The 27,013-nt window shown below is 36.4% G+C and overlaps 1 protein-coding gene across 1 annotated transcript in view; it reads left to right on the forward strand.

Annotated features, from left to right (window-relative positions):
* Positions 1 to 7,225: 7,225 nt before the first annotated feature.
* The window catches only part of Usp39 (ubiquitin specific protease 39), a 64,930-nt gene continuing 45,142 nt past the window's right edge, over positions 7,226 to 27,013 (forward strand). Inside the window, exons 1-2 of the mRNA XM_089099543.1 lie at positions 7,226 to 7,292; positions 25,341 to 25,502. Of these exons, the coding sequence (XP_088955669.1) occupies positions 7,259 to 7,292; positions 25,341 to 25,502 (196 nt within the window). The 5' untranslated portion in view covers positions 7,226 to 7,258. The remainder of the gene's footprint in view (positions 7,293 to 25,340; positions 25,503 to 27,013) is intronic.

Here is a 27,013-nt window from a genome sequence, read left to right on the forward strand (position 1 = left end):
ACCAGTCTGGTAATCTGCCTTGGAACATAATCTACCCAAATAGCATAGGAAGGAACGGAAAGGCCCAGAATAGCATGGGAAGGAACATAAACCCCCAGAAGTATAACCTAGATCTCTACTGATCACCAGGCGACTCAGTGGAGATGTGTCAGGGGCATGGCTTATGGGAAATTTTTAGCATGGTTGGATTTGTCTGAGGAATTTTTCTCTGGGGAAGGGGGATTTTTCACGGGGCAATTCTCTATAAGAGAATTGAATGTGGGAGAAACTTTCAATTGGGGAAGAGGGGATTTCTCAAGAGATTTCCGCGGAAGGGGAGTTTCTAGTTTCTAATATGATGTGACAAACGATGAGAAATTAGATAAAAAATAAGTAAGTATGCTAAGAAGAATTTTTCAGGTAGAGTCATCGCCAACAAATTTTCCTGGAGGAATTTCCAGCAAGGATGGAATACCCCAGGGGAGATTTTATGTGGGGGGAGCTTCCAATGGATAAGTTTTTCAGGGGGGGATTTTCCATGGAGGGAGAGATGGATTCTCCGGCATTATTTGAAAAACGTGGATAAATGAAATAAAAAAGAACAAGTTTTTTCAACTGAAAGTAAGAAGCAGCATTAAAACTTCAAATGAGCAGAAATTATTCTGTAAATGAGGGGGCTTGCCCCTTCTTCATTACCCCCCTCTTTGCGCTAAATGAAAAAAAAACAAGTTTTTTCGACTGAAAGTTAAGAGCAACATTGAAACTTAAAACGGACAGAAATTATTACATATATAAGGGGCTGCTCCCGCCTCAATACGTCTCTCTTTACATTGAAGTTTTTTAGAACATTTAAAAAAGGTTATTATTCTAATTAAACGGCCCTTGTATTTCAGAAGTCGTTCTTAAATAATTAGGACAAAAAGTCAAACTTAGCGTGAAGAGCGAGGTATTTAGGAGGGGGAAGACCTTTTCATATACGTATAATTTCTAGTTTATAATATAATCTTTATAATTTCTATAATTACTATAGTTCGTTTTAAGTTTTGATGGTGCACCTTATTTTTGGTTTGTTTTATTTAATTTCTGATCGTTTTTAAATAATACCGTGAGATCTGGTTCCCCTCACAGAAAATCCCTCCATGGAAAGTTCTTTCCACGTAAAATACCGTCTACCGTACAAAGAAAATTCTCCCCCAGACAATTCTATTCTAGCTGAAAATTTCCTCGGAATTTTTTTTACGGATGATTCTGGGGGAAAATGTTTTATTAGGGCACTTTTATTTGAAAAATAATTAAATTTCGGATTTTTTTTTAAATCATACAAGAAATCTCCTCCTTCCTAAAAAATTTTCAGCAAATACCCCACCCCCTGATAGAAAGTTACTCCCGAGAAAATTCACATGGAGAATGTTTCCCGTGAAAAATTCAACGTCCCTCCTACAAAAAGATACTCTAGACAACTCCAACCCGTCAAAATTTTCCTCCGGACAATTTCCCTTAACATCTCCGCATGTAGAATTAAATCGGCAAAAGGAAAGTAAGACAAATAAAAAGAAATTTGCATATAAATTCTGGCAAATTCCCCTGAAAAATTCCTTCCCCATAAAAAAATTATCACCTTATGAAATCCCCCAAACAACTCCCCCCCCCCACACACACCCAAAAAATGTGTGCAAACTTTCCAGTAATAAATACTATACGTAAACAAAGAGCACCGAAGTGGACTCCAGAAGGCTTGGCATTCCAAGAAGAAGAGGAAGCAAATTTTGTATTTTAGAGATCTTTTCTCAAGGGCTGTGCGGATTCATGTTATCTCCAAAGGCATAATTATTGGGTTTTTCAATTATGCCGAACAAAATGGCTATCTCAAAATTTTGATCGGACGACTTTGAGGAAAAAGGTGTTGGAAAAGGGCTAGTTGCCCTTTAATCTTTTTAGTCACTTGAAAAGGGCTCTAGAACTTTAAATTTTCGTTCGAATGAGCCTTTTCCCGACATTCTAACACTATTGGTTCGATGCGATTACCCCATTATGGAAAACAAATAAACAAATAAACACGCATCTATGATCTTTCTTCTGGGAAAAGAACAACAACAAAATTCCACAATTTTACAGATGGGAGTAATATTCTACAATAGGATTTTCCGATACACTGGATCTGATTGTGTGATTTTCATCATGATTCCTTGAGTGTTAGGGGTCTTTCCCCCTTTTCTTATAAAATCAGTCAAATTTTTGCTGGCCCGTAGCTTTTGATGGGTAACACTGCACATAATGAATTTTATATATTTGGAATCATCATAATAAGCCGATTCTTTTGATACATCTATTGACATCAAATTTTTTAGAACTTCGGTTACTATTGAGCCGCGTCGCTCCTTACTCACATTTAGTTACCACAAACTATTTGAAAGTTTGACTTTTTCTCCTAATTCGTCTTTCAACTTTCAACTCGCTGAAAGAAGAAACTAAATACAATGTTCTTTAACGAATAAAAAATAAGCTTTTACGAACACTACTTTAACACAAAGGTCGTTAGAAAAAATATGTTTTCTAATGAGATTGATTGATGAAGATTTAGAAATGTCATGCCTAGTAAAACGTATTTTTATTGTCAGGTACTGCTTTTACTAAAAACAAAGAATTATTGCCGACCATTTCTGGAAACATTGTCGAAGAAAAAGAAGGATTGAAGATACTATTCTGAAATCAAAGGGGTGAAAGGACTGCATGGTAGTCCATATACCGTGATACAAATTCTGGAACATGAATTCTGTAAGAACGACTCCTGAAACATAATGGCCGTTTAATTAGAAGCATAAGCTTTTTCAAATTTACTCAAGACTTTAGCGTGAAGAGCAATGCTCTGAGGGAGGGAAACCCCCTTCACATACGGATTGATTTCTGTTCGTTTTAAGTTTTGATTTGCTCCTTATTTACAGTAGAAAAACTTTTCTTCTTCTTCTATTTAACAGCAGGCGGGCTTTTCAGTAAAACTATTTAGCCCTTTTCCTTTTGCTTCACTCTGTGGGCTACAGAGCTACTGGCTTGATTGCCTCATATTTATTAGATATATATTCAGATATCTTTCAGCAGATCTTTTGACTCTAGGAGTTCAAATATAAGATGATAGATGTCGATTTCTATGCTCTGTGTGCAGGTATAGTTGGCTAGGCTCTTGGCTGATAGTGGGATTTTGTGGTGTTTGAAGTATTTTAACAGTTTACAAATCAAGGTATGTTGTGCATACGTCAGAATATTACATTCAAATAGGCAATGGTCAATTGTTTCATTATTCATATTACAATGCCTGCAAAGAGGGGACAGGGGAATTGAACCACTTGAATTAGAAAGCTTATATGAGAATGCAAGGAAATTTAGTCCCTTTGTGTCAGAACAAATTCTATGATAAATTTTAGAAAGATACTTATTGGGAAAGGGGGAAAGGATAGGATTAATCTTATTAAATTTAATATCTGATAGCCTCCATCGGTAAATATCTCTAATTGGGATTGGTCTCCCACTTGGCTGGTCAATATTTATAGCAGTTTTTGCTATTTCATCAACCTGATGATTACCACTTATGCCAGAGTGGCTAGGAATGTACTGAAAGTAAGTTTTTATGCCACTTGAAGCAAGATTATCAATAATACTGAGACAATGATAAGTGTCAATGTCCAACTTATATTGAGGAGCTGAGGCCAGCAACTCAAGGCTTGATAAAGAGTCGGAATAGATGATAATATTGCTCGAATTTTCAATCAAAGGTTGGTTTTGCTTAAGGTGTTCTAATGCCATGATTATGCCATTTAACTCAGCAGACATTGTAGATAAATTATTAAATAATCTCTCGCCCATTGCAATTTTCAGGTGAGGAAGGAAAACACCACTTGCAACCTTCTCATCCATTTTTGACCCATCAACAAATATTTGGAAGTGATTTTTATAGGTAATTGTGTTAAGTTCTGCAAAATTTTTCTGGACAAAAGCAATGGGGGTTAAATCTTTATTCCATTTTGAAAATTCAGTATTTATTATGGGAAATGACCAAGTCCATGGAGGGGATTGGGGGAAAGTAGGTGCAATAGACTTTGCTGGTACAGGGAATTTCTTTTGAATATTGGCATACTCATCTGCAATACCTCTATACATGGCTGGATTTCTTAACCAATTATGTAATGTGTGTGAGCTATTTGATTCAATTTTTGTAAGATGTTTTATCAAGAGAAAGCTACGTCTCTCCCTTATTGTTGTTAATCCACTCTCCATAAGCAGAAACTTGGTGCTTGTGGGTTTCCTAAGACCAAATATGAGACGTATGAGATCATTTTGTGTTGTTTCAATTTTTTGCATCTGGGTCTTTGCACATGCACCATAGACAATGAGCCCATAGTCAATATGGGGTCTTATATGTGATTTATAAAACTGGAGAAAGGTTTTCTCCTTACAGCCCCAGGGTGTGGAAAGAAGTCTTTTTAGTATATTTGCTTTTCTATAACATTTTTTTATTGTGTTTGAAATATGGAGGTGGAAATTAAGTTTTTGGTCAAGCATGAGACCTAGGTAATTAATATTATTATCTTTTGGAATAGTTGTTTTATTTAGAGTTAGTTTTGCATTAACATGGTTTCGCTTCCGTTGAAATTGAATTATTTTTGACTTGGTGGGTGCAATGGGGAAATCTGAATGTTGAGAGAATTTTTCAAACTGGAAAAGTGACTTTTGCAGATTTGACTGTGCTTTCTGAAAGGTGTTGCCAGATGACCGTAGCACCAGATCATCAGCATATTGTAGATTTGTGTGGGGTAGGTTCATGTCCCAGAGATATAGGGCAAAAAGGAGGCAACTGAGGACTGCTCCCTGAGGTAGGCCTTTGGAAATTGTCTTTTGGGGTGAAGAGGCTGAACCAACACAAACAATGAAACTTCACACTTCTATGAAGGATTTAATAAAGGATACTAGCTTAGGAGGTACTCCAAGGTTTGCAAGTTTGTTTAAAAGGATTTGGTGGTTCACATTGTCATAAGCTCCTTCAAAAGCTGCCACTAGGATATTATTTTTTGAGAAAGATTCATTTATTGCATTTGTTAGCAAATTGAAAGCATCTGTTGAGGAGTGGTATTTCCTGAATCCAGTTTGAGTGTGTGGGATCATGTTATTTTTCTCAACAAACCAGAAGAGTATGTGATAAATCATTTTCTCCACTATTTTCCCCATCACAGGTGTAATCATTATGGGCCTATAAGACACAGGGTTATCATTTGGTTTATTTTTCTTTAGGATTGGTAGAAGGGACGAACATTTCCATATATTGGGGAACCTAGAAGATGCCCAAGCGTGATTATAACAATTTAGCAGTTCTTGTTTGTATGAAGGTGTGAGATTCTTTATCCATGTAGGGTGTATATTGTCAAAGCTACTGCTAGTTTTGGACCTAATATGATGTATTGCATTATTCAATTCCTGGATTGAAAATGGATTAGTTATGTACTCGGATCCTGGGCGTGGTTGGTAACTAGGTTTCATAGGAATTGTGGACAGCTTGCTTTGATTATTTGATGTTAGCTTATTAACAAAAAGAGTTGCAAATAGGTTAGCCTTTTCATTATCATTGTCATAATGGGTATTATTATGTATAAGCTCATACAGGAGTGGGTTGGGAGAAGTCTTTTTCCCACATATGTGGCTTATGACTTTATGTATAATTGGCTCATTTGTTTCTCTGGAGAGATTATTTGCAAAATTATTCCAGTATTTATATTTAGCATCTCTTATAGTCCTTTTTAGATTAGATTCTGCTTGTAATTTTTTAAAATATGTAGTAGGTGTTGGTTTTTTTATAAATTCTGTCCTAGCTGCCTTTTTTATCCTCCATTTATTTAGGCACTCATTTGTCCACCATGCTTTAGGAATTTGTTTAGGGAATGTTTTCTTAGGTGTTGTCCTGGGGATAGCATGGTTAGCTGTATTTATTAGTAAAGATGTCAAGGCTTCAGCATGTGTGTCAACTGTTGTCTTAGAAATGCATGAACTTTGGGTGAAACTTGTAATTTCATCATTTAGCTTATTTTGGAAAATAGACCAATTTGCTTTAGTGTTGATATATTTGGATGTATGAGATACAGTTTCAGCAGGTTCATTTAGGGAGCAAACTATAGCAAAATGGTCTGTACATAGACTATCAATTTTATTTATGTAAATTTTGTTCAAAAAATTTAAAGACACAATTTGTAGGTCAATTGTGGAGAAATTGCCACTTTTGGGGTTGAAATAAGTATTCAGGTTTGGAGGGGTAGCAACAACTAATTCATTATTATTTGAAGTCATATGCTCAATAAATTTACCAGCTTTATTTGCTGGTTTATTCCCCCACAAAAGGCTGTGGGCATTGAAATCTCCACAAATAATGATATTTTTTAACATATTAGAATTATTTATATAATTAAAGAAATCCTTGGCATCTGTAGTTTCGCCATTAGGGTTATAAAAGCTTATTATGTAGGTTTTTAAATTATTCAGCCAAACACTTATACCAATTACATCAACATCATTTTCAAAATCTGGAAAATTGATGCCACAAAATTTTATATTATTATTAACTAGTAAAGCTACACCACCTCCTTTTCTCTCTGAAGATCTATCCTTTCTCAGGATAGTATATCCCAGAGACTTAATTTGTTGATTTTGGGTTAAATGAGTTTCTTGGAGGCAAGCAATATTAATTGAATTATTATTCATAAATGATGTTAGTTCATTTAGCTTATTTTCTGTGAGTGATCTTACTTTCCATTGGAGTATTGATAAATGTTGTGTTGTTGATTTATTCTTCATATGAATGTGTATCAATGTTCAGCTTTGTTAATAGTAAAGCAAGATCTTTTCTTGCTTGAATGAGCATATCATCTGGGATGTAAATTTTTGCCAATTCTGCAATAATTTTTGTTTTCTGTAGTTGATGTATGTTCATGGCCTGAACTGCATTACAGTTTAGAATGAATAAGCATATATTTGGGGATTGCATTTTTGGTAGTGCATCCTGTTTGTTGGTTAATGGATTAATTCCTGGTAGTGTTTCTGGTTTGTTTCTTCTTGGGAGGGAGGGCCAGGCTGGCCTCATCTCACCGGACAAGGAGGCTTGTTGGCTTGGTGATTGCTTCTGATAGGGATTTGAGCTAGGGGACTTGTTTTTTTTTAAATTTAATTTCGCCTAAAAACGGCTCATCATGACGTCTAAAAATTATTTCCGCGGAAATTTTGAATAGACGGCTCATTGATCTCAATGGACTTAAAGAGAAATAACGATACAAGCAAAGGTACATACATACGCTTCCGGTATTATTCTGAATTTTGCATATTGGTATATGGTGAAGGCAGGCAGATGGAACTTTCAGAAATGTATTCAGGGTGTAAACTAGGCCTAAGCCCCAGAAAAGTCTAGTTCATTAAAAATATTTTCTTGGTATTGAGGTAGAGTTAAGCCTACTGATAGAAACCCTGTAAAACTCAGGAATCAACTTCGGAAATTATAAATACATTTGCCATCTCTAAAACCACTTCATTTAAAAGGCTCAATAATTCAAATGATCTTAATGAAAATAAAACCATCAGATTCAGCATAGCCTATTCAAGGACCTTATTGAAGAAGTTTCAATTTCCTATTCACAAAAATAGGGAATTCAATAAGTATGCCATTGGGGATAAAATGACCCCTGCAACCCCTGGGAAAGGGCTGAAAGTTACACAATCTGTCATCCTTCATCTGGAGAATGTATTCTGACCAGGGCTGTCCTGTATAGGGGGAGAGGAGGGAAACCCTCCCAATGTTTTTGGTCACTTGGTAAAATAAAGAAGCTGGTAAAATTGTGGTGTTCATGCCACAATTTTTCCAATGTCACCAAAATTCTTTGTTTGGTTCAATAAAGATCACAAAAATACTGACAAGTCATTTACATAAATTTTGATCTTGGTTGGTAAATGCAGCAGTTTTATTGACCCCTGGCATGATTTTACAGATTGTGCCATACTTTTCCATTTTGTTAAATAGACAGTATTAAAATAGTGATATGATATGTACCAAAATCTGAATCTCTGCTGAGATGCCATCCTCTTTGGGGATGGCATCCTCTTCCACATCCACCATTCCCCAAACAAATCCTCCATTCCCCAAACACATCCAATCAAAATTTTGAGATAGCCATTTTGTTCCATCCTGTTGAAAGTTCTGGAAATTATATGTTTGAGCAGGACATTCCCCCACAATCTTCAGGGCAAGGGTTATAAGTTATGCCCTGGGGGCATATAAAGTTTTTGTAGAAAGCTTTGTTGTAGAAACTTCTAAAAGGGCTCATTCAATTGGAAATTGAAATCACTTGTGCCTTTTTTAATAGTCAAAAGTGGTTGGAAGGTAAATAACACCCCTTCCATGCCCACGATTTCCCCAAACACATCCAATCAAAATTTTGAGACAGCCATCTTGTTCAAAGCAGTTGAAAGTTCTGGAAATTATACCTTTGAGTAACACACTCCCCCCACAGTCTTTAGGGCTAGGGTTATAAGTTATGCCCTGGGGGTATATGAAGTTTTTATTGAAAGCTTTGTCGTAGAAACTTGAAAAAGGGCTCATTCGGTTGGAAATTCAAAGGGCTAGTGCCCTTTTTAATAGTTAAAAGTGATTTGAGAGCAACTAGCCCCCCTCTCACGCCCACCTTTTCCTCAAATACATCCAATCAAAATTTTAAGATAGCCATTTTATTCAACTTAGTTGAAAGTTTTAGAAATTAGGTCTTTAAGGATGACAACCCCTTCCCCCACAGCCCTTAGGGCAAGGGTTGTAAGTTGTGCCCTGGGGGCATATAAAGTTTTTATAGAAAGCTATTTTGTAGAAACTTCAAAAAGGGCTCATTTAATTAGAAATTGAAAGAGCTAGTGTCCTTTTTAATAGTAGAAAGTGATTGAAGGGCAACTAACCCCCCTCTCACACCCATCATTTCCCCAAACACATTCAAACAAAATTTTGATATACCTTTTTTGTTCAATGTAGTAGGAATTTCTGGAAATTAGGTCTTTTAGGATGATAATTCACTCAGAGGCCTCAGTGCAAGGGTTGTAATTATGCCCTGGGGGCATATAAGGTTTATATAGAAAGTTGTTGTAGAAATTTCAAAAAGGGCTCATTTGATTGGAAATTGAAAGGGCTAGTGCGCTTTTTAATAGTCAAAAGTGAGTGGAGAGTAATTAACCCCCCTCTCACGCCCACCATATTCCCAAACACATTAAATCAAAGTTTAGAGATAGCCATTTTGTTCAACGTAGTTAAAAGTTCTGGAAATTATGTATTTGAGGATGACAAACTCCCCATAGCCCCCAGGGCAAAGGTTGTAAGTTATACCCTGGGGGCATATGAGGTTTTTACAGATAGCGTTGTTGTAAAAACTTCAAAAGGGACTCATTCAGTTGGAAATTGAGGAGGCTAGTGCCATTTTTAATAGTCAAAAGTAATTGGAGGGTAACTAACCCCCTCTCATGCCCACCATTCCCCCAAACACTTCCAATCAAAATTTTCAGATAGCCATTTTGCTCAACATAGTCGAAAGTTCTGGAAATTAGCTCTTTGAGGATGACAACCCCCCCCCAGCCCTCAGGACAAGGGTTGTAAGTTATGCCCTGGGGACATAAGGTTTTTATTGAGTGTTGTCATAGAAACTTCAAAAGGGCTCATTTGATTGGAAATTGAAATGGCTAGTGCATTTTGTAATAGTTGAAAGTGATTGGAGAGCAACTAATGCCCCTCTCATGCACACCATTTCCCCAAACACATCCAATCAAAATTTTTAGATGGGCATTTTGTTTAACATAGTTGAAAGTTCTGGAAATTAGGTCTTTAAGGATGACAACACACATGACAACCTCACAGCCCTTAGGGTAAGGGTTGTAATTTATGCCCTGGGGTTATATAAGGTGTTTATAGAAATTGTTGTCATAGAAACTCATAAAGGGCTTATTTGATTGGAAATCAAAAGGCCTGGTGCCCTTTTTAATAGTCAAAAGTGATTGAAAGCCTTGACTTCCAATCACCAGGGCACTTTGTAGCAAAAGGAGTTGTCATAGGAACTTCGAAAAGGGCTCATTCAATTGAAAATAGAAAGGGTTGAGGCAATATCCCAAGAACGACTGAGGTTATTATGTTCAAACTTTAGGGGCTACTTCTGGGAATTTGCCAGAATTTCTATACAAATTTGTTTTTATTAGTCTTACTTTCTCTTTGCCTTATTAGTCTTAGGCTACTTTTGTTAGTCTTAGTTTCTATTTGTCTTACATTCTACATGCAGAAATGTTAAGGGAAATTGTCCAGAGGAAAATTTTGACAGGTTGGAGTTCTCTAGAGTATCTTTTTGTAGGGGGGATGGGGGATTTTTCACAGGAAACATTCTCCACGTGAATTTTCTCAGGAGTAACATTCTATCATGGGGTGGGGTATTTGCTATCTACTCCCCAGGGCAAAGATTTTAAGTTATGCCCTGGGGGCATATGAGGTTCTTATAGATAGCGTTGTTGTAAACACTTCAAATGGGGCTCATTCAATGGGAAATTGAGGGGGCTAGTGCCCTTTTGAGGGGGCTTTAGTCAAAAGTGATTGGAGGGTAACTAATCCCTCTCTCATGCCCACCATTCCCCCAAACACATCCAATCAAAATTTTCAGCCATTTTGTTTAAAATTGTAGAAAGTTCTGGAAATTAGGTCTTTGAGGATAACCCCCCCTAGCCCTCAAGATAAGGGTTGTAAGTTATGCCCTGTGGGCATATAAGATTTTTATTTAAAGCGTTTTCATAGAAACTTCAAAAGAGGCTCATTTGATTGGAAATTGAAAGGGCTAGTGCATTTTTTAATAGTTGGAAGTGATTGGAGAGCAACCAACGCCCCTCTCACGCCCACCATTTACCCAAACACATCCAATCAAAATTATGAGATAGCCATTTTGTTTAACATCCTTGAACGTTCTGGAAATTAGGTCTTTAATAATGACAACCCCCCTCACAGCCCTTAGGGTAAGGGTTGTAATTTATGCTCTGGGGTTATTTAAGGTGTTTTTGAAAGTGTTGTTATAGAAAATCAAAAGGGGCTAATTCAATTGGAAATCAAAAGGCCTAGTGCTCTTTTTAATAGTCAAAAGTGATTGGAAGCCTTGACATTTTTATAGTAAAGTTTGATGTGGGTATGTTGTGTTACTATATATATATTTTTTTTTCGTTTAGACCAGGGTATTTCATATCAAAGGAGTTGTCATAGGAACTTCGAAAAGGGCTCATTCGATTGAAAATAGAAAGGGCTGATGCAATAGAAAGAAATGTCAATTCCCAATAATGCATCTCAGCAATATCCCAAGAACAACTGAGGTTATTATGTTCAAACTTTTGGGGCTACTTCTGCTCTTAAAATTTAACCAAATCTGCTCTTAAAATTTTAAATTAATTAAAATTAATGTCCAATAAAATGTGAAAAGTTTACTTTTCTTCAGCGTATGATCAGTAGTGCCACCACAATCATCATATTGTATAAATAAGAAAAGCAGTTAATAACAGAAATAGCCTATATATAAAAAAAAACAACCTACCAAACGGTAAATGGCTAAGGTTTGTTTTCTTCTCCTACATTTTGATTAGTTCCATAGAGTGAGCTTATTGGATTTTTATTTCTCACTTATTGTTGGCTATGTTTACTAGTAGCCTACAGTTGTGACAGCTGGGCACTACTAACTATACAAGTGTATGTTTCTACTTTGTTGTGTTACCCCTCACCTTAGCAGTCTGGGTAGCCTCAGTATACTTGATTATTGATTTTAGAATCTGCACACCTGTAGGCAGTTTTGAAATTACAGCCAGTTTGGTAGTCTATTAACAGTATGATGCCCCCTCCACAAAGTAACAAACGTCAAAAACCAATTACTCCTGAAAAAGGCATTGATAAATGTGCTGTTGCTGGGTGTTTGCTTGACAACAGTTCTTGTGCTATAAAGTGTGATAAATGTGACCAATGGTTGTGTGCACAATGCCTATCAATGTCCTCCTCTGAATATGATATATTTGTAAAAATGAATGACCAACTTGGTAGCACCTGGGTATGCCCCATGTGAAAGCTAGAGGTTCAGCCCAGCAAGAACTTCCCCAGCTGCTAAAGTCAGCTCTTAATGAGCACTGTAGTGAAATGAAAGATATGTATGTTGGTTTTCAAAATGAAATGCATACCTCTCTTGAAGGTATTAATGCTAGAGTCCAGAATCTAGAAAATATTATCTCATCTATGGTCTCCATGGCCTATGTTGAGGAAATGGTTATTCATACCATTGTTGATAAGCTGAAAACTGAAGTTCAAAAGATGGTGCTACAAGAAAATGACAGACTGAAAAGACGTATGAATTTAGTTGCATATGGTGTTCCACCCCAAACCAATGACTTACAGTTCTTACAAAATTTTCTTAAAAACAGGTTTCAAATTGATGTAGGTGCAGTGACCAATTTGCAAAGGCTGACAAGCACTAACCCCAACTCAAATATTCCCAACTCATCCAATTGACCAGATCCATTACTGTTCTCAGTCAGTTCATTTAAAACTAAAATTGACATCCTAACACAGTCCCACATTAAAAAGGGAGACATTCGTTTCTATGCTGATACCTTAAAAAAAGACCAGCAACACAGAAAAGAATTAGTAGAAGAAATCAAGAAAAGAGCTGCTGCTGGTTAGCAAAATTTAGGAATTGAAAACGGTTGTATAGTGACAAAAAACGTGCAAAAACGGGGAGCCATTACCCCAAACAACAGAATGGCCCTTTAAAAACCTATTCCCTGCCTCTACATAGTATTAACAAACGAAGTAATTTAACTGTTCTATATACAAACGCAGACTGTTTATCTACAAAAATTGATGAATTTCATACCCTAATATCGACCCGCAAACCCCATGTTATTGTTATTACAAAATTACTACCCAAGAACTGTCAGCACCCAGATGTATTTTTCCAGCAAGTGCCTGAAAAAATACATTATAAATCTCATTATAAAAATTTATTATAAATACTAATTATAAGTGTGGAATTTTCATTTATGTTCATACCTCATTAAAGTGTATTGAAGTTAATGACCCAATTTCTTCAATTATAAGTGAATCCTTAGTAGTTGATGTGAAGTTACCTGGGTCCTCAATTGCTTTTAGAGTTGTAGCCATTTATCGTAGTCCTAGTGCTTGTGAATTGTCTTCATTTGATAATAGAAAAATATTGCAGTATTTATCCATTATCTCTTTATCTAGTTCTAAGTTTCTAGTAGTTGGTGACTTTAACCTACCTTCTATTGATTGGACATCAAGTACAACACAACTTTCTGATGAGTCATTTGAAAATTAATTCCTAGAAACTTTACATGAGCATTATTTGCATCAGCACATTCAAAACCCTACTTGTTTGTGTATGAATTCAACCCCTTCAGTTTTAGACCGTGTAATCACAAAATCACCAGATGATGTTGCAAGCGTTGAGTTTTTGCCACCACTAGGAAAAAGTGATCATTTGGTATTGGTAATAACACTAAATTGTGTTGTAGGTTTTTCTGATATTCCAAATCATTCTCCCAAATATGATTATGGTAGAGGAAATTACATTGCATTTTCAGATTATATTTCATCTCTTTCTATGCAAGAGGAGTTACAGACATGTAATGCTACCGTTGATACATCCTTTGATTTTATTAAGCAGGCCCTTATAGAAGGTAAAGATCAATATGTACCAATATATACTAGTAGACAGTTTTTCAAAAATAGACAGATCCTTCCTTGGTATATTGTACAAATGCTAAAAGAAAAAGGTGATAGGTGGCATGACCATTTAAGATTTAAAACCTTTGATTCTTGGTTAAATTATAAAAGAGCTAGAAATAGAGCAACTAAGTTCCTTCGTTTAAATCATCAAGAGGTGGAGACAAATGTTATAGCATCAGTCCAAAGTTGCCCAAAAAGATTTTGGAAGTCTGTAAGAAGGAATCAAGTTTCACAATACCCATCATCCACTTCCTTTATAGATCCTGAAACTTTTTCACATATAGATGATGATTTTGTAAAATCACAACTTTTCAATAAGGTATTTGGTTCAGTTTTTACTCAAACACACACCAAAACACACACTCAGTTTACTCCTCCAGATTTAACAAAAGAATTTGATGATTCAGAGTTTACAGTCCAGCAGGTTTATCTGATACTCAAAAATCTTGATCCAGGAAAGGCACCAGATATTGATGGATTTTCCAATGTTATGTTACGTGAACTTGCATCAGTGCTTGCTGGACCACTCACATATCTCTTTAATCTTTGTCTCTCATCTGGTAAATTTCCTTCAGCTTGGAAAAGAACTATCATTAGGCTGTTGTACAAGAATGGTTCAAAGTTCCATTTCAATAACTACAGACCAATTTCAAATACATCAATCTTTTCCTGTATAATGGAGAAAATTGTTTTGAGTAGAATCCAGGCACATTTTGAGGAAAATAATTTATGGCATTCTGCTCAGCAGGATTTCCATAAACGACGATCTTGTAACACGCAACTTCATGAGGTGATTCATGATTTTCAATTGATGGATGATAATGGTATTTTGTTTGATTGTATTTATATTGACTTTTCCAAAGCATTTGACAAAATTTCCATCCCACTTCTGATAAACAAATGTCAACTATATGGCATTGGCCCACAAACTAAAGCATGGATAATGGATTATCTTACAAATAGAACCCAAGAGGTTGCAGTAGGTGATGCTCTGTCATCATCTATGTCTGTCATAAGTGGAGTTCCACAAGGCAGTTGTCTTGGGCCAGTACTCTTCTGCCTTTTTATCAATGATTTGCCAGGCTTTGTTAGGAATTCGACCTTAAAAATTTTTGCAGATGATGTAAGAATCTACAGGTCAGTCATGAGTGAACATCAGATTTCTTTACTTCAAGAGGATTTGGTTGCTCTGGACCAATGGTGTACTGCAAACAAGTGCAATACTGTACACTATTTGCGTAGACTCCCTCTACATTACCATTACTTTGTTGTTGGTAAATCAATTTCAAGTGCGGAATATGTTTGTGACCTTGGGATTTGCTTTGATTCAAGTCTCAAATTTAATAAACATGTATCGGATATCACCCATAAGGCGAATTACCAATTACAACGTCTAAGGCGTACTTTTTCTAAGTCTAATTTTCATTCATTAATTTCGCTTTAGGTATCCATTGTACGTCCAATGCTTGAGTATTACTCATCAGTATGGTATCCCCTTAATTAGAGAGATAGAGAGAGGGTTGAGAGAGTGCAACGTAGGGCCACTAAACTCATACCATACCTGAGACATCTACCTTACCACCTGAGAATGCAAAGGCTACAGTTGCCTTCTCTCCAGTTCAGACGTGATAGAACCGACCTAATAAATGCATTCTGCATTGTTAGGAATATTGATAATACCACCCCAACTCACTTTTTCATTTTTACAGAATACAGTAGTACCCGTCAACACCAACACAAAATTTACCCTCCATGTTCACAGAAAAGAATAGGCCAAAACTCTTTGTCTAGCTAAGTGTAGAAGACTTGAAATTCACTTCCATCAGAATTAGTTGGAAGTACCACGGTCCAGTCATTCAAAAGCAGTTTAGCCTCTACAGATTTCTATACTAGGTACTATCACAATCCATTTTGAGAATATTTTTACTTTTGCATTAGCTGATTTGCAACAGTGTATTTTCAGTTATTTTGTAGGCTTACTTTTTGGTATGTTTCAATTATTAACAGATATGTTTCAGTTAGTTTGGTATGCTACTGTATGTTTCAGTTATTATGTTTTCAATGTTTTCAGTTACTGTATGTTTATGTTATGTCATTGACATTGCTATAGACTTTTTTATAATCATTTAGTGCGACAAGCTTGTTAAAGCTTACCGTATTTTGGTATTAATAAATAAATAAATAAAAATAGCTTAAGTGTATCCAAGCTATCAAAGAAAGTAAACAGATTTTTTTGCGAATGGTATCAAGTTTTCCACTTCAGGTCAACTAGAGGAGGTATGAAACTAAATTAAACACTACTATTTGTGTCCAGATTTTTAAAAGGGCGTATGTTGTTAGAAACTGCTGAAAATTTTTCTCCAGCATACAAATAGCAGGCCAAACTATAAAGTTGTAAAAAAACAAAAAGATTTAAAGTATTATTTTCTTTTTCCCTGAAAAGACTATGTCAATATAAAACAAACAGAAATTAATTAAAAAGACTTTTTCCACAAAATAAGTTTTTCAAAGAAAAGTAAAGAACTCCATTAAACCAAAAATGAGCAAAAATGAAACCCAAAACCAACAGAAATTACAATAAATAACCAAGTCAAACTGAAAACGAGCAGAAATTTACATGAGTTTGGCTCCAAACCCCTATGCCTTCCTAAGGCCAGAACATAATTTGCACTTTACTGAAAAAGTATACATGTTTTTACTTTTATAAATTTGATAAATCAAATAATATTAACATTTTGATTACTAAATATCAGTATATGTGTATTAAACTGACAATTTACATTCATTTGTATTTTGTAGTAATTTTAAAAATTATAAAATTACATTTTTGCTCGTTTTTATTTCTTTATGTTATGTCAAGCCAATATGGTTTAAGAAATTGTCTACCTGGAGGTTCCCTGCATATCTGCATGATGTTTCCCTATACGCTACATGGGGACGCACCGAGGGGGTGGTGGGTGGGGGGGGGCTAGTTGCCATCCAATTACTTTGGACTATTAAAAAGGGCACTAGCCACTCCAATTTCCAATCGAGTGAGCCCTTTTCGAAGTTTCTACGACAATTCCTTCGATACGAAGTGCCCGGGTATGGAGAAAAAACCCCCCAAAAAACAACATATTGTGCCCATATCGTTCTTTACATAGGCAGTACTAGCGCGCTGCCTATGAAAAGGTGGGCGTGAGAGGGGGGTTAGTTACAGTCAAATCACTTTCAACTATTAAAAAGGGCACTAGCCCTTTGAATTTCCAATCAAATGAGCCTTTTTTGAAGTTTCTATGACAACGCCTTCTACAAAAACCTTATATGCCCACAGGCCGTAACTCAAAACCCTTGCCCCGAGGGTGGTGGGGGAGTGTCTTCCTCAAAAACACATTTTCTGTCTGGAAAACAACTACGCTGAACAAAATGGCTATCTCAAAATTTTGATTGGATGTGTTTGTGGGAATGATGGGCGTGAGGGGGGCCAGTTGCCCTCCAGTCACTTTCGACTATTAAAAAGGGCCCAACCCCTTTGAATTTCCAATCGAATGAGCCTTTCTTTAAGTTTCTACGACAACACCTTCTATAAAAACCTTATATGCCCCCAGGGCATAACTCAAAACCCTTGCCCCGAGGGTTGTAGGGGAGTGTCCTCCTCAACAACATATTTTCAATCTGGAAATCAACTACGCTGTACACAATGGCTATCTCAAAATTTTGATTGGATGTGTTTGGGGGAATGATGGGTGTGTGGGGGGCTATTTGCCCTACAATCACTTTCGACTATTAAAAAGGGCACTAACCCTTTGAATTTTCAATCGAATGAATCTTTTTTGAAGTGTCTATGACAAAGCTTTATATAAAAACCTTGTACGCCCCAGTGCATATTTTACAATCCTTGCCCTAAGGGTTATGGGGGAGTGTCCTCCTCAAAAAAATATTTTCTATCTGTAAATCAACTACGCTCAACAAAATGGCTATCTCAAAATTTTGATTGGATTTGTTTGGGAGAATGAGGGGCGTGGGGGGGGGGCTAGTTGCCCTCCAGTCACTTTCGACCATTAAAAAGGGCACTAGCCCTCTGCATTTCCAATCGAATGAGCCTTTTTTAAAGTTTTTACGACAACGCCTTCTATAAAACTTTATATGCCCCCGGGGCAAAACTTGAAACCCTTGCCCCAAGGGCTTTGGGGGAGTGTCCTCCTCAAAAACATAATTTCGATCTGGAAATCAACTACGCTGAACAAAGTGGTTATCTCAAAATTTTGATTTGGATGTGTTTGGGGAAAGGATGGGCGTGGGGGAGGCTAGTTGCCCTCCAATGACTTTCGACTATTAAAAACGGCACTAGGCACTCCAATTTGCAATCGAATGAGCGCTTTTCGAACTTTCTACGACAACTCCTTCGATGCGAAGTGCCCGAGTATGGAGAAAAAAAAAAAAAAAATACAACATACTATACCCACATCGTTCTTTACTTAGACAGCGCTAGCGCGCTGCCTATGATTCATTTCTTTTGAGATTATCTTGTAGTTACCTTTTCGAAATTTTTGACAGACAGCAACAGGCCCAGTCGAAATATAGGTGAGTGTCAAAACTTCACTGAACATGTAAAACAGATGAGAAATAATTGGTGTTGAAATTCAAGGGTCCTCTGATGTAAACATAGTTGTCTATTGTCAGGTACTTTTTCAACAACAAGAGATCTTGATGATTATTGTTTGTAATTATATGTCACATGAAAAAAACATTAAATTTTTGTTTTAATCATAGTTTTGTGGATTTGATGCTAGATTTTCCCATCATCTGAGGAACTGCTGCTGGGCCTCGTGCTATGTTCATACTTTTAAGCATTTGACTTGGTTGATCACAACACCCAAATTCATTTATCACTGAATAGATTTGAAATACGCCCTCTCTTTGTAAATTTTATACATGTTTTCTTTCAAACAGATCCCAAGCTGTAAAATACAAAATATTCTCTCTGAACCCCTCCCTAATTAGCGTGGAATTCTTCAAGGAATCCTGCTAGGACCACTCTTATGTGTAGTATTGATATGGTAAGATTCCCTCAGAGGTGTTAAGGTGTGGATGACCTGCTTATCCTTGAAGTATGTCATAGAACTATCAAAAATGGCCCCATCAAAATCCTACCAATGTTTTGGATAAGCTAAGAATTTACATATGAAAGTAAATTCCCCCAAGTTAAATATAATGACAATAATCTTATTAAAATCCAATCCCGTTTTCTTAGACTCTTTCCGACCCAAAATGCTAATGAAACATCTAAAGCTGAGAGAAAGTTGGCCATTCCAGATAGCGTTTATAGAGACGCCTATATCACATACTATGGGATAGAAACCTAGGTCACACAATTACGCTCCATATGATTATCCAATTTCGTCCTTATACATGAGGCAATTTTTTCAGTCTTTTGTTTCTACTATCTGAATAGTATTTTATACATTTAAAAAGGTTGAAGAGAAATGAAGAAATAAAGTAAAAAGAAGAGACATGTTGAATCCACCAGGATCCGCCCACAAGTATCCCCCAAGTATTTCGACGCGTGCCGAATTGGGCTCTGACTTATGTTGAAAAAAGATAACTTTTTTGTTCTGTCGAGTTTGTATGTGAAAACGCTCCAATTTAAGAAAATTGGAGTGCTGTACCCTTTTCTAATAAAACTTCAAACTTCTAATCAAATATTTAGATTTGTAGGTATTTTTCCTACATACTGAAACCCTTTTCAAACCAAAAGTCTTTAAATTAAGCCTACTGGAGTAGAAAAAGAGTTTTTTTTTTTTTTTTTTTTTTGCAGAAACTGCTTGAATCATTATTATCTTTACCCTATATATTCTAAGTCTATATCTTATCCCATTTGTGGGAGGGGGAGTAGACTTTTGTGCAATTAGTAACCAGTACATTTGGAAAGATTGGCAGATAAGGGGATTGAATGATACTATTCTTTGTTATTCTAGTGTTTCACTTCCCTTCAGAAAAACAACCCTTTAGGAGAGTAACCTTTGACGGACTTAGACCAACTGCTATTTTTTTGCCCTTATGGGTAACATAGTAAAGAGTGAGTTTTAGCTGACAGTCACCAAAAATTTAAAAACAATTAACAAAAGTCACTATGGGTTAAATATGAATTGTAACTGCAAATGCTACTTCTTAGAAGGGGCCTTTTTAATGTTGATTGAGAAAGGACCTCTTCTAATATAGTTTTGTTCATTAAGGTTTTTGTTATTTTGTCATCTGGACTTTTATACATATTTACCAACTCTTATTCCTGCTCAGAGGACAGTTGAATGGAGGTCTTGACTGAAATTTTTTTTATTTTTCTCTTTTCACTGACTGTGATATACCTCGTTTTTCTTTGTTGTTCTGAATTTCCTCGTTTTGTTTAATCTACCTCTCAAATTATGAGACTACCTCACCCTTTGTAGAAACTCTGCTGGTACTTTCTATGTGTAGACTGTGTGTACTTAGCCAGAATTTTCAGAAACCAGAAGGTTTTAGAAACCTGCTCTCTAATTCTAATTCTGCTCTCTAAGTTCGTTACTGTTTGGCCATGGTACAAATATACTTTTTTTGACTGCGGCACACAAAACCTTGGCATGGTATACTTTAATTGAAATTTCTGACAAGTTCACCATGCGACGAAGGAGAAAATTACTCCGAAAGATAATTTTAAAAGTTGGAATGGTTAATTCCGAGTATCCACGAAAGATATCGCGATTTCCAAGTGAGCAATCCAGCATTTAGGGGTGGTAGTTACTGTTCTAAACCCAGCCGGGATTGATTTAAATAGGTCCAACCTTAGATGTAGGTGATCCAAGTGTCTAAAATCATTACATCTCCACTGGACGACTTTTGAGTCGTTAATTTTTTAAGTTAAACACTTTGAATATTGTGCAGTTTATTTTATTTTCTCAAGAAGGAAATGGCTCTTCCCCTTCCCCTTCCTTTCTCTAAAGGAAACTCCATTTTTTATGGGGTTCCCTGGGGTTCCCCTCTCTTCCCTTTTTTATTACTGGCTTAGGAAAAATAGTAAATGAAAGCGATAAGAAAGTCAGTACTATTATTATTATGGGCAGGCTTGCTCACCCATTGCCTCAAAAAATCACAATGGGTTTAACATAGATTATAACTACCACTACTGCTGAGAGTGCAGCATAGATTATAACATATCTAGATTATAACATATCTACATATCTATATAACTAGATTATAACATAGATTATAACTACCACTACTGCTGAGAGTGCAGCATAGATTATAACATATCTAGATTATAACATATCTACATATCTATATAACTAGATTATAACATAGATTATAACTACCACTACTGCTGAGAGTGCAGCCTGAGTTTGACAAATGTAAAATAGGCTGAAATTTAATTTACTCGGAACTTTAGATTAAATTCAGGTCATAGTTTTCTTTTGGTTCAACCTGAGTTTTTTTTTGTAAGTATGAAAGGATTTGTTTTTAAACATTTCCCAAATTATAAAGTAGTTTTGGCTAAGATAGTGTGCAGAATGAGGGGTAAAAACATTCCTACTTATGGTGTAATTATGGTGCAAATGGTTTCTGCTTCATCTGACTTTTTTAGAAACTAAATAAAATTATTCCATCCATCTTCTACAATGTCAAATACTAAGCTCTCCCACACATATCCAACCGTTCCTGGAGATTTCTCTTAAATCCTCATCCTGGAGCCCGTCAACTTGATGTCTTTTTAACTGAAAGTAAGGAGCAACGTTAAAACTTAAAACGAAGAAAAATTATTCCGTATATGAAAGGGGCTATCCCCTTGTCAGCGCCTTGTTCTTTATGCTAAAGTTTTTATTGTTTTAAAAGTAAAGTTGTGACAAAGAGTCAAGCTTTAGCGTAAAGAGTGAGGCGGTGAGGAGGGGGCAAGCCCTTTCATATACGGAACGTTTTTCAAATAATGCAGGTTTGAATTTAGCTCACTGTACCTAAATAATCAAAATGAAATTTGCATATCAATTTTGGGAGATTTACTCCGTATATGAAGGGTTGCCCCGTCTTCAATATCTTTCTCGTAAGCTAAGGCTATATGCACTTTTAGAAAAAGCTTCCTATTCTAATTAAACGGCCCCTGTGTGCTCTTAAAAAATTGGGACGAAAGCCAAACCTTAGCATAAAGAGCAAGGTATTGAGGAAGAGGCAATCCTCTAAGACCTAATTTCCAGAACTCTCAACTACGTTAAACAAAATGGCTATCTCAAAATTTTAATTTGGTGTGTCTGGGAAAATTAGGGCACTAGCCCTCTCGATTTCCAATTGAATGAGCCCCTTTTGAAGTTTTTACGACAACTCTATGTATAAAAACCTTATATACCCCCAGGGCATAACTTACAACCTTTGCCCTGGGGACTCTGGGGGTTTATAATCCTTAAATACATAATTTCCAGAACTTTCAACTATCTTGAACAAAATGGCTATCTCTAAACTTTGATTGAATGTATTTGGGGAAATGGTGGGCGTGACAGACGGGTTAATTACTCTCCACTCACTTTCGACTATTAAAAAGGGCAATTTCAGTTTCCAATCAAATGAGCCTCTTTTGAAATTTCTACAACAACTTTCTATATAAACCTTATCTGCCCCCAGGCCACAACTTACAACGCTTGCACTGAGGGCGCTGATGGGGTTATCATCCTAAAAGACTTAATTTTTAGAACTTTCGACTACGTTGAACAAAATGGATATCTCTAAATTTTAATTGGATGTGTTTGGGAAAATTGTGGGCGTGAGAGGGGGGATAGTTGCCCTTCAATCACTTTGGAATATTAAAAGGGCACTAGCCCTTTCAAATTCCAATCAAATGAGCCCTTTTTGAAGTTTCTACAACATCGCTTCCGATAAAAACCTTATATGCCCCCAAGGCATAACTTACGATCCTTGCCCTGAAGGCTGTGGGGGTGGAGGGGTTGTCATCCTTAAAGACCTAATTTCCCAAACTTTCAACTACGTTGAATAAAATGGATATCTAAAAATTTTGATTTGATGTGTTTGGGAAAAGGTGGGCGTGAGAGGGGGTTAGTTGACCTCAAATAACTTTCGACTATTAAAAAGGGCACTAGATCTTTGAATTTCCAATCGAATGAGCCCTTTTTCAAGTTTCTACGATAAAGATTTAAATAAAAATTTATATGCCCCCAGGGCATAACTTATAACCCTTGCCCTGAAGACTGTGGGGGGAGTACCCTGCTCAAAGGTATACTTTAAACTGCGCTGAACAAAAAGGCTATCTCAAAATTTTGATTGGATGAGTTTGGGGAAATGGTGGGCTTGGAAGGGGTTTTAGTTGCATTCTAATCACTTTTCCACTATTAAAAAGGGTATTCCATTTCAATTTCCATTCAATTTCCAATCGAATAAGCCCTTTTGAAGTGTCTACGACAACGCGTTCTACAAAAACCTTATACGTCCCCAGGGAATAACCTACAGCCCTCGCCCTGAGGGCTTTGTGTGTGTGTGGGGGGGGGGGGTGTCATCCTCAAAGACCTAAGTTCCAGAACTTTTAACTACGTTGAACAAAATTGCTATCTTAAATTTTGATTGGATGTGTTTGGGGAAATGGTGGGCGTAAGAGTTGGGTTAGTTACCCTCCAATCACTTTAAACTATTAAAAAGGGCACTAGCACTTCCAATTTCCAACCGAATGAGCCTTTTTGAAGTTTCTACGACAACACTTTCTTTAAAAAGCTTATATACCCCAGGGCATAACTTACAACCCTTGCCCTTAGAGCTGCGGGGGAGTGTCCTCCTCAAAAGATAATTTATATCTGGAAATCAACTACGCTGAACAAAATGGCTACCTCAAAATTTTGATTGGATGTGTTTCGGGAAATGGTGGGCGTGGAAGGGCTGTTAATTGCCTTCAATTACTTTCGACTATTAAAAAGGGCACTAGCCATTTCAATTTCTAATCGAATGAGCCCTTTTTAAAGTTTCTACGGCAACTTCTTCGATACGAAGTGCCCAGCTCTAAAGGAAAAAAAAAAATAAATAATACAGTTTGCCAACATTGTTCTTATATGCCCTCAGGGCATAACTTAAAACCCTTGCCCCGATGGCTGTGGGGGAGTGTCCTCTTCAAAAACATATTTTCTATTTGGAAATCAACTACGCTGAACAAAATAGCTACCTCGAAATTTTGATTGGATGTGTTTGGGGGAATAATGGGCGTGGGGGGGGGCTAGTTGCCCTCCAATCACTTTCGAGCATTAAAAGGGCACTAGACCTTTGAATTTCCAATCGAATGAACCTTTTTTGAAGTTTCTATGACAACGTCTTCTATAAAACCTTATATGCCCCCAGGGCATAACATACAACCCTTGCCCTGAAGGCTGTGGGGGAGTATTCTCCTCAAAAATATATATTCTACCAGGAAAACAACTACGTTGAACAAAATGGCTATATCTAAATTTTGATTGGATGTGTTTGGGGGAATGATGGACGGGGGGGGGGGTAGTTATCCTCCAATCACTTTCGACTATTAAAAAGGGCACCAGCCCTTTGAATTTTCAATCGAATGAGCCCTTTTTGAATTTTCTAGGACAACGTGTTCTATAAAAACCTTATGTGCCCCCAGGGCGTAATTTACAACCCTTGCCCCGAGGGCTGTAGAGCGGGGGGGGGGTGGTTGTCATCCTCAAACACCTAATTTCCAGAACTTTTAACGAAGTTGAACAAAATGGCTATCTTATAATTATGATTGGACGTGTTTGAGAAAAAGTTGGGCGTGAGAGGTAGGTTAGCTGTCCTCCAATCACTTTCGACTATTAAATAGGGCACTAGCCCTTTGAACTTCCAATCGAATGAGCCTTTTTTGAAGTTTCTACGACAACGTTTTCTACAAAAACCTTATATGCCCCCAGCGCATAACTTACAACCCTTGCCCTGAAGGCTGTGGGGAGTGTCCTCCTCAAAAACATAATTTCTATCTGGAAATCAACTACGCTGAACAAAATGGCTATCTCAAAATTTTGATTGGATATGTTTGGGGGAATGGTGGGCATGGGGGGGGGGCTAGTTGCCCTCCAATCACTTTTGACTATTAAAAAGGGCCCTAGGTACTCCAATTTCCAATAAAATGAGCTCCTTTTGAAGTTTTTCCGACAACTCCTTCTATACGAAGTGCCCGGGTATGGAAAAAAAAAAATAATACATTGTGCCAACATCCTTCTTCACTTAGGCAGCGCTATTGCGCTGCCTATAAAAGATCATAAGAGTGAGTGTGGCAATAATAGAGGCTATTGTGATGGCTCGTTTCATTAGTCAAGTCATTTGCTTTGTAAAATTGGTATGTTAGTTTAAAACTATTTTAATTAACAAGCATATTCTTTTATCCATGTCCCAATGAAAAGCAAAAAAATAATATTTCAATTTATGCAATTTATGAATATCTTAACGATTATGCCACACAGGTACTTTTTTTCTAAAGTCATACTCGGATTAAATTTATCACCAGTTTTTATGCTTTCAGGGGGTCCTAAACTGTGTCAAATTTCTATGGAAATTTATTTTTGTATTATAGATGAAGAGCCTACCAAGAAGCGTCCAGCTATGAGTTTCAAGTGTCCCTTTCTAGACACAATAGATAGGTCACGACTTGATTTTGATTTTGAGAAGCTGTGTTCAGTCTCTTTGTCAAGAATCAATGTGTATGCTTGCCTCATCTGTGGAAAATACTTTCAAGGTTAGTTTGATTTAGTAATTGTTTTTAATCATCTAGTTTTTATCAGTAGTAATTAAAAATAGAAAGCCTTTCATTTTCTTTGTGTTTTTCATTTTCAATTCATTTTCATTTTCGACGTTTGTTTGTGGGTTCTCTTCAAGGTTTAATCTTTAAGGTTAATTGTGCTTTAGTAATTGTTTCTGATCATGTAAGTTTTTGGTGGCGCTAATTAAAATAAATATTAATGTTTGATTTTCTTTCCTGGTGTATGAGTCTAGGCTCATGGTTCATATTTAGAACCATAACATGGTTCATGGTTTATATTTTGACAGGTATTTGAAGGGGGGTTTGAGGAACGCTCCCTCCCATTAAAATTGATCCAATCAGTTCCCAATCCAAAAAATTATTGTATAAGTTTTTTATTTTTTTTGTCCTCACACAAGGAAAATCCTCTGTTATCCCCATATAAAGGTTTGTTTCATAAACATTTAATTAATGATATTTTGTAAACAATATCAAGCGAATTTGTTTGATTACAGTCCTTAGAGACATCCATTTTTTTCAGTTTTGTAAACTCTCTCTCTCTCTATTTAGTTCGTTTTTCTTTTTCAGAAAAATTACATTTATTCAACTTTACTAATTTAGCAATTTATTTATTGAGTAGAATGGCCTCTGCCATTATAAAATAACTTCAAGATTTAATTAATCGGACTCCATTTCAAATTTTCTGATCTGAAATTATTCTGCCTCAGTTTTTTTTTTCATTTCTTTGCGAACACCCCCGGTATAGTCTGATACAGAAATTTTATTTGCTTTACTAATTGTTTCTGATAATTTAAGTTTTTGGCAGCAGTAATTGTAAAGAATTACTAATTTGTCTATTTATTTCTAGGTGCACCCAAGTCTATGGCTCAATGTACCTTATTTTTGACAGCCAAACAATGGAGGGAGGACATGGAAAATTCTCCCCTGCCCATAAAAATGATCCAAATCAGTTCCCTATGAGAAAAATTGTTGCCTAGGCTTTTTATGTTTTAACTCTCTCCCAAGGAAAATAATTTGATACAACGCGTTGGCTTTACTATGGGCAAAGTTCTTTTGTACGACAATTCTAAGATAGCCAAGGGTTTGAAACAACAAAAATAGTATTATACAAGACCTCCAGTATGAGGCAACATACTACTGTATGGTGGTTTATTCGTTTCTAAACATTTAGACTATGCAGTTCATCTAAAATGAACGATTATTGTCAAACATTGTTTGTAAGCTTCATTTGAGTGAGTTGGTTTATTTTAGGTTTGATTTATTTATGGATTGCACAGTTTATTGCACAGTTTATTGCACAGTTTAACACATACTATTGGTGTTAGTCGAAGCAAGTAGATCCTTCTGTGTGGGTGAGTCTCAAAAGCTCATTTCAGACGCTGACATTTTCAAAGGTTCTGGATTTCTCTCTGAAGATGTTCAGTGCACGTGTAACTCAACCCATCTTTAATTAAATCCCCATTTCCCCAATCTCCCCTTGAACTTAA

This window comes from Artemia sp. Qi Xiang Cuo, chromosome 13 (genome assembly GCF_049724085.1).
Source record: "Artemia sp. Qi Xiang Cuo chromosome 13, ASM4972408v1, whole genome shotgun sequence".
Taxonomy (NCBI): domain Eukaryota; kingdom Metazoa; phylum Arthropoda; class Branchiopoda; order Anostraca; family Artemiidae; genus Artemia; species Artemia sp. Qi Xiang Cuo.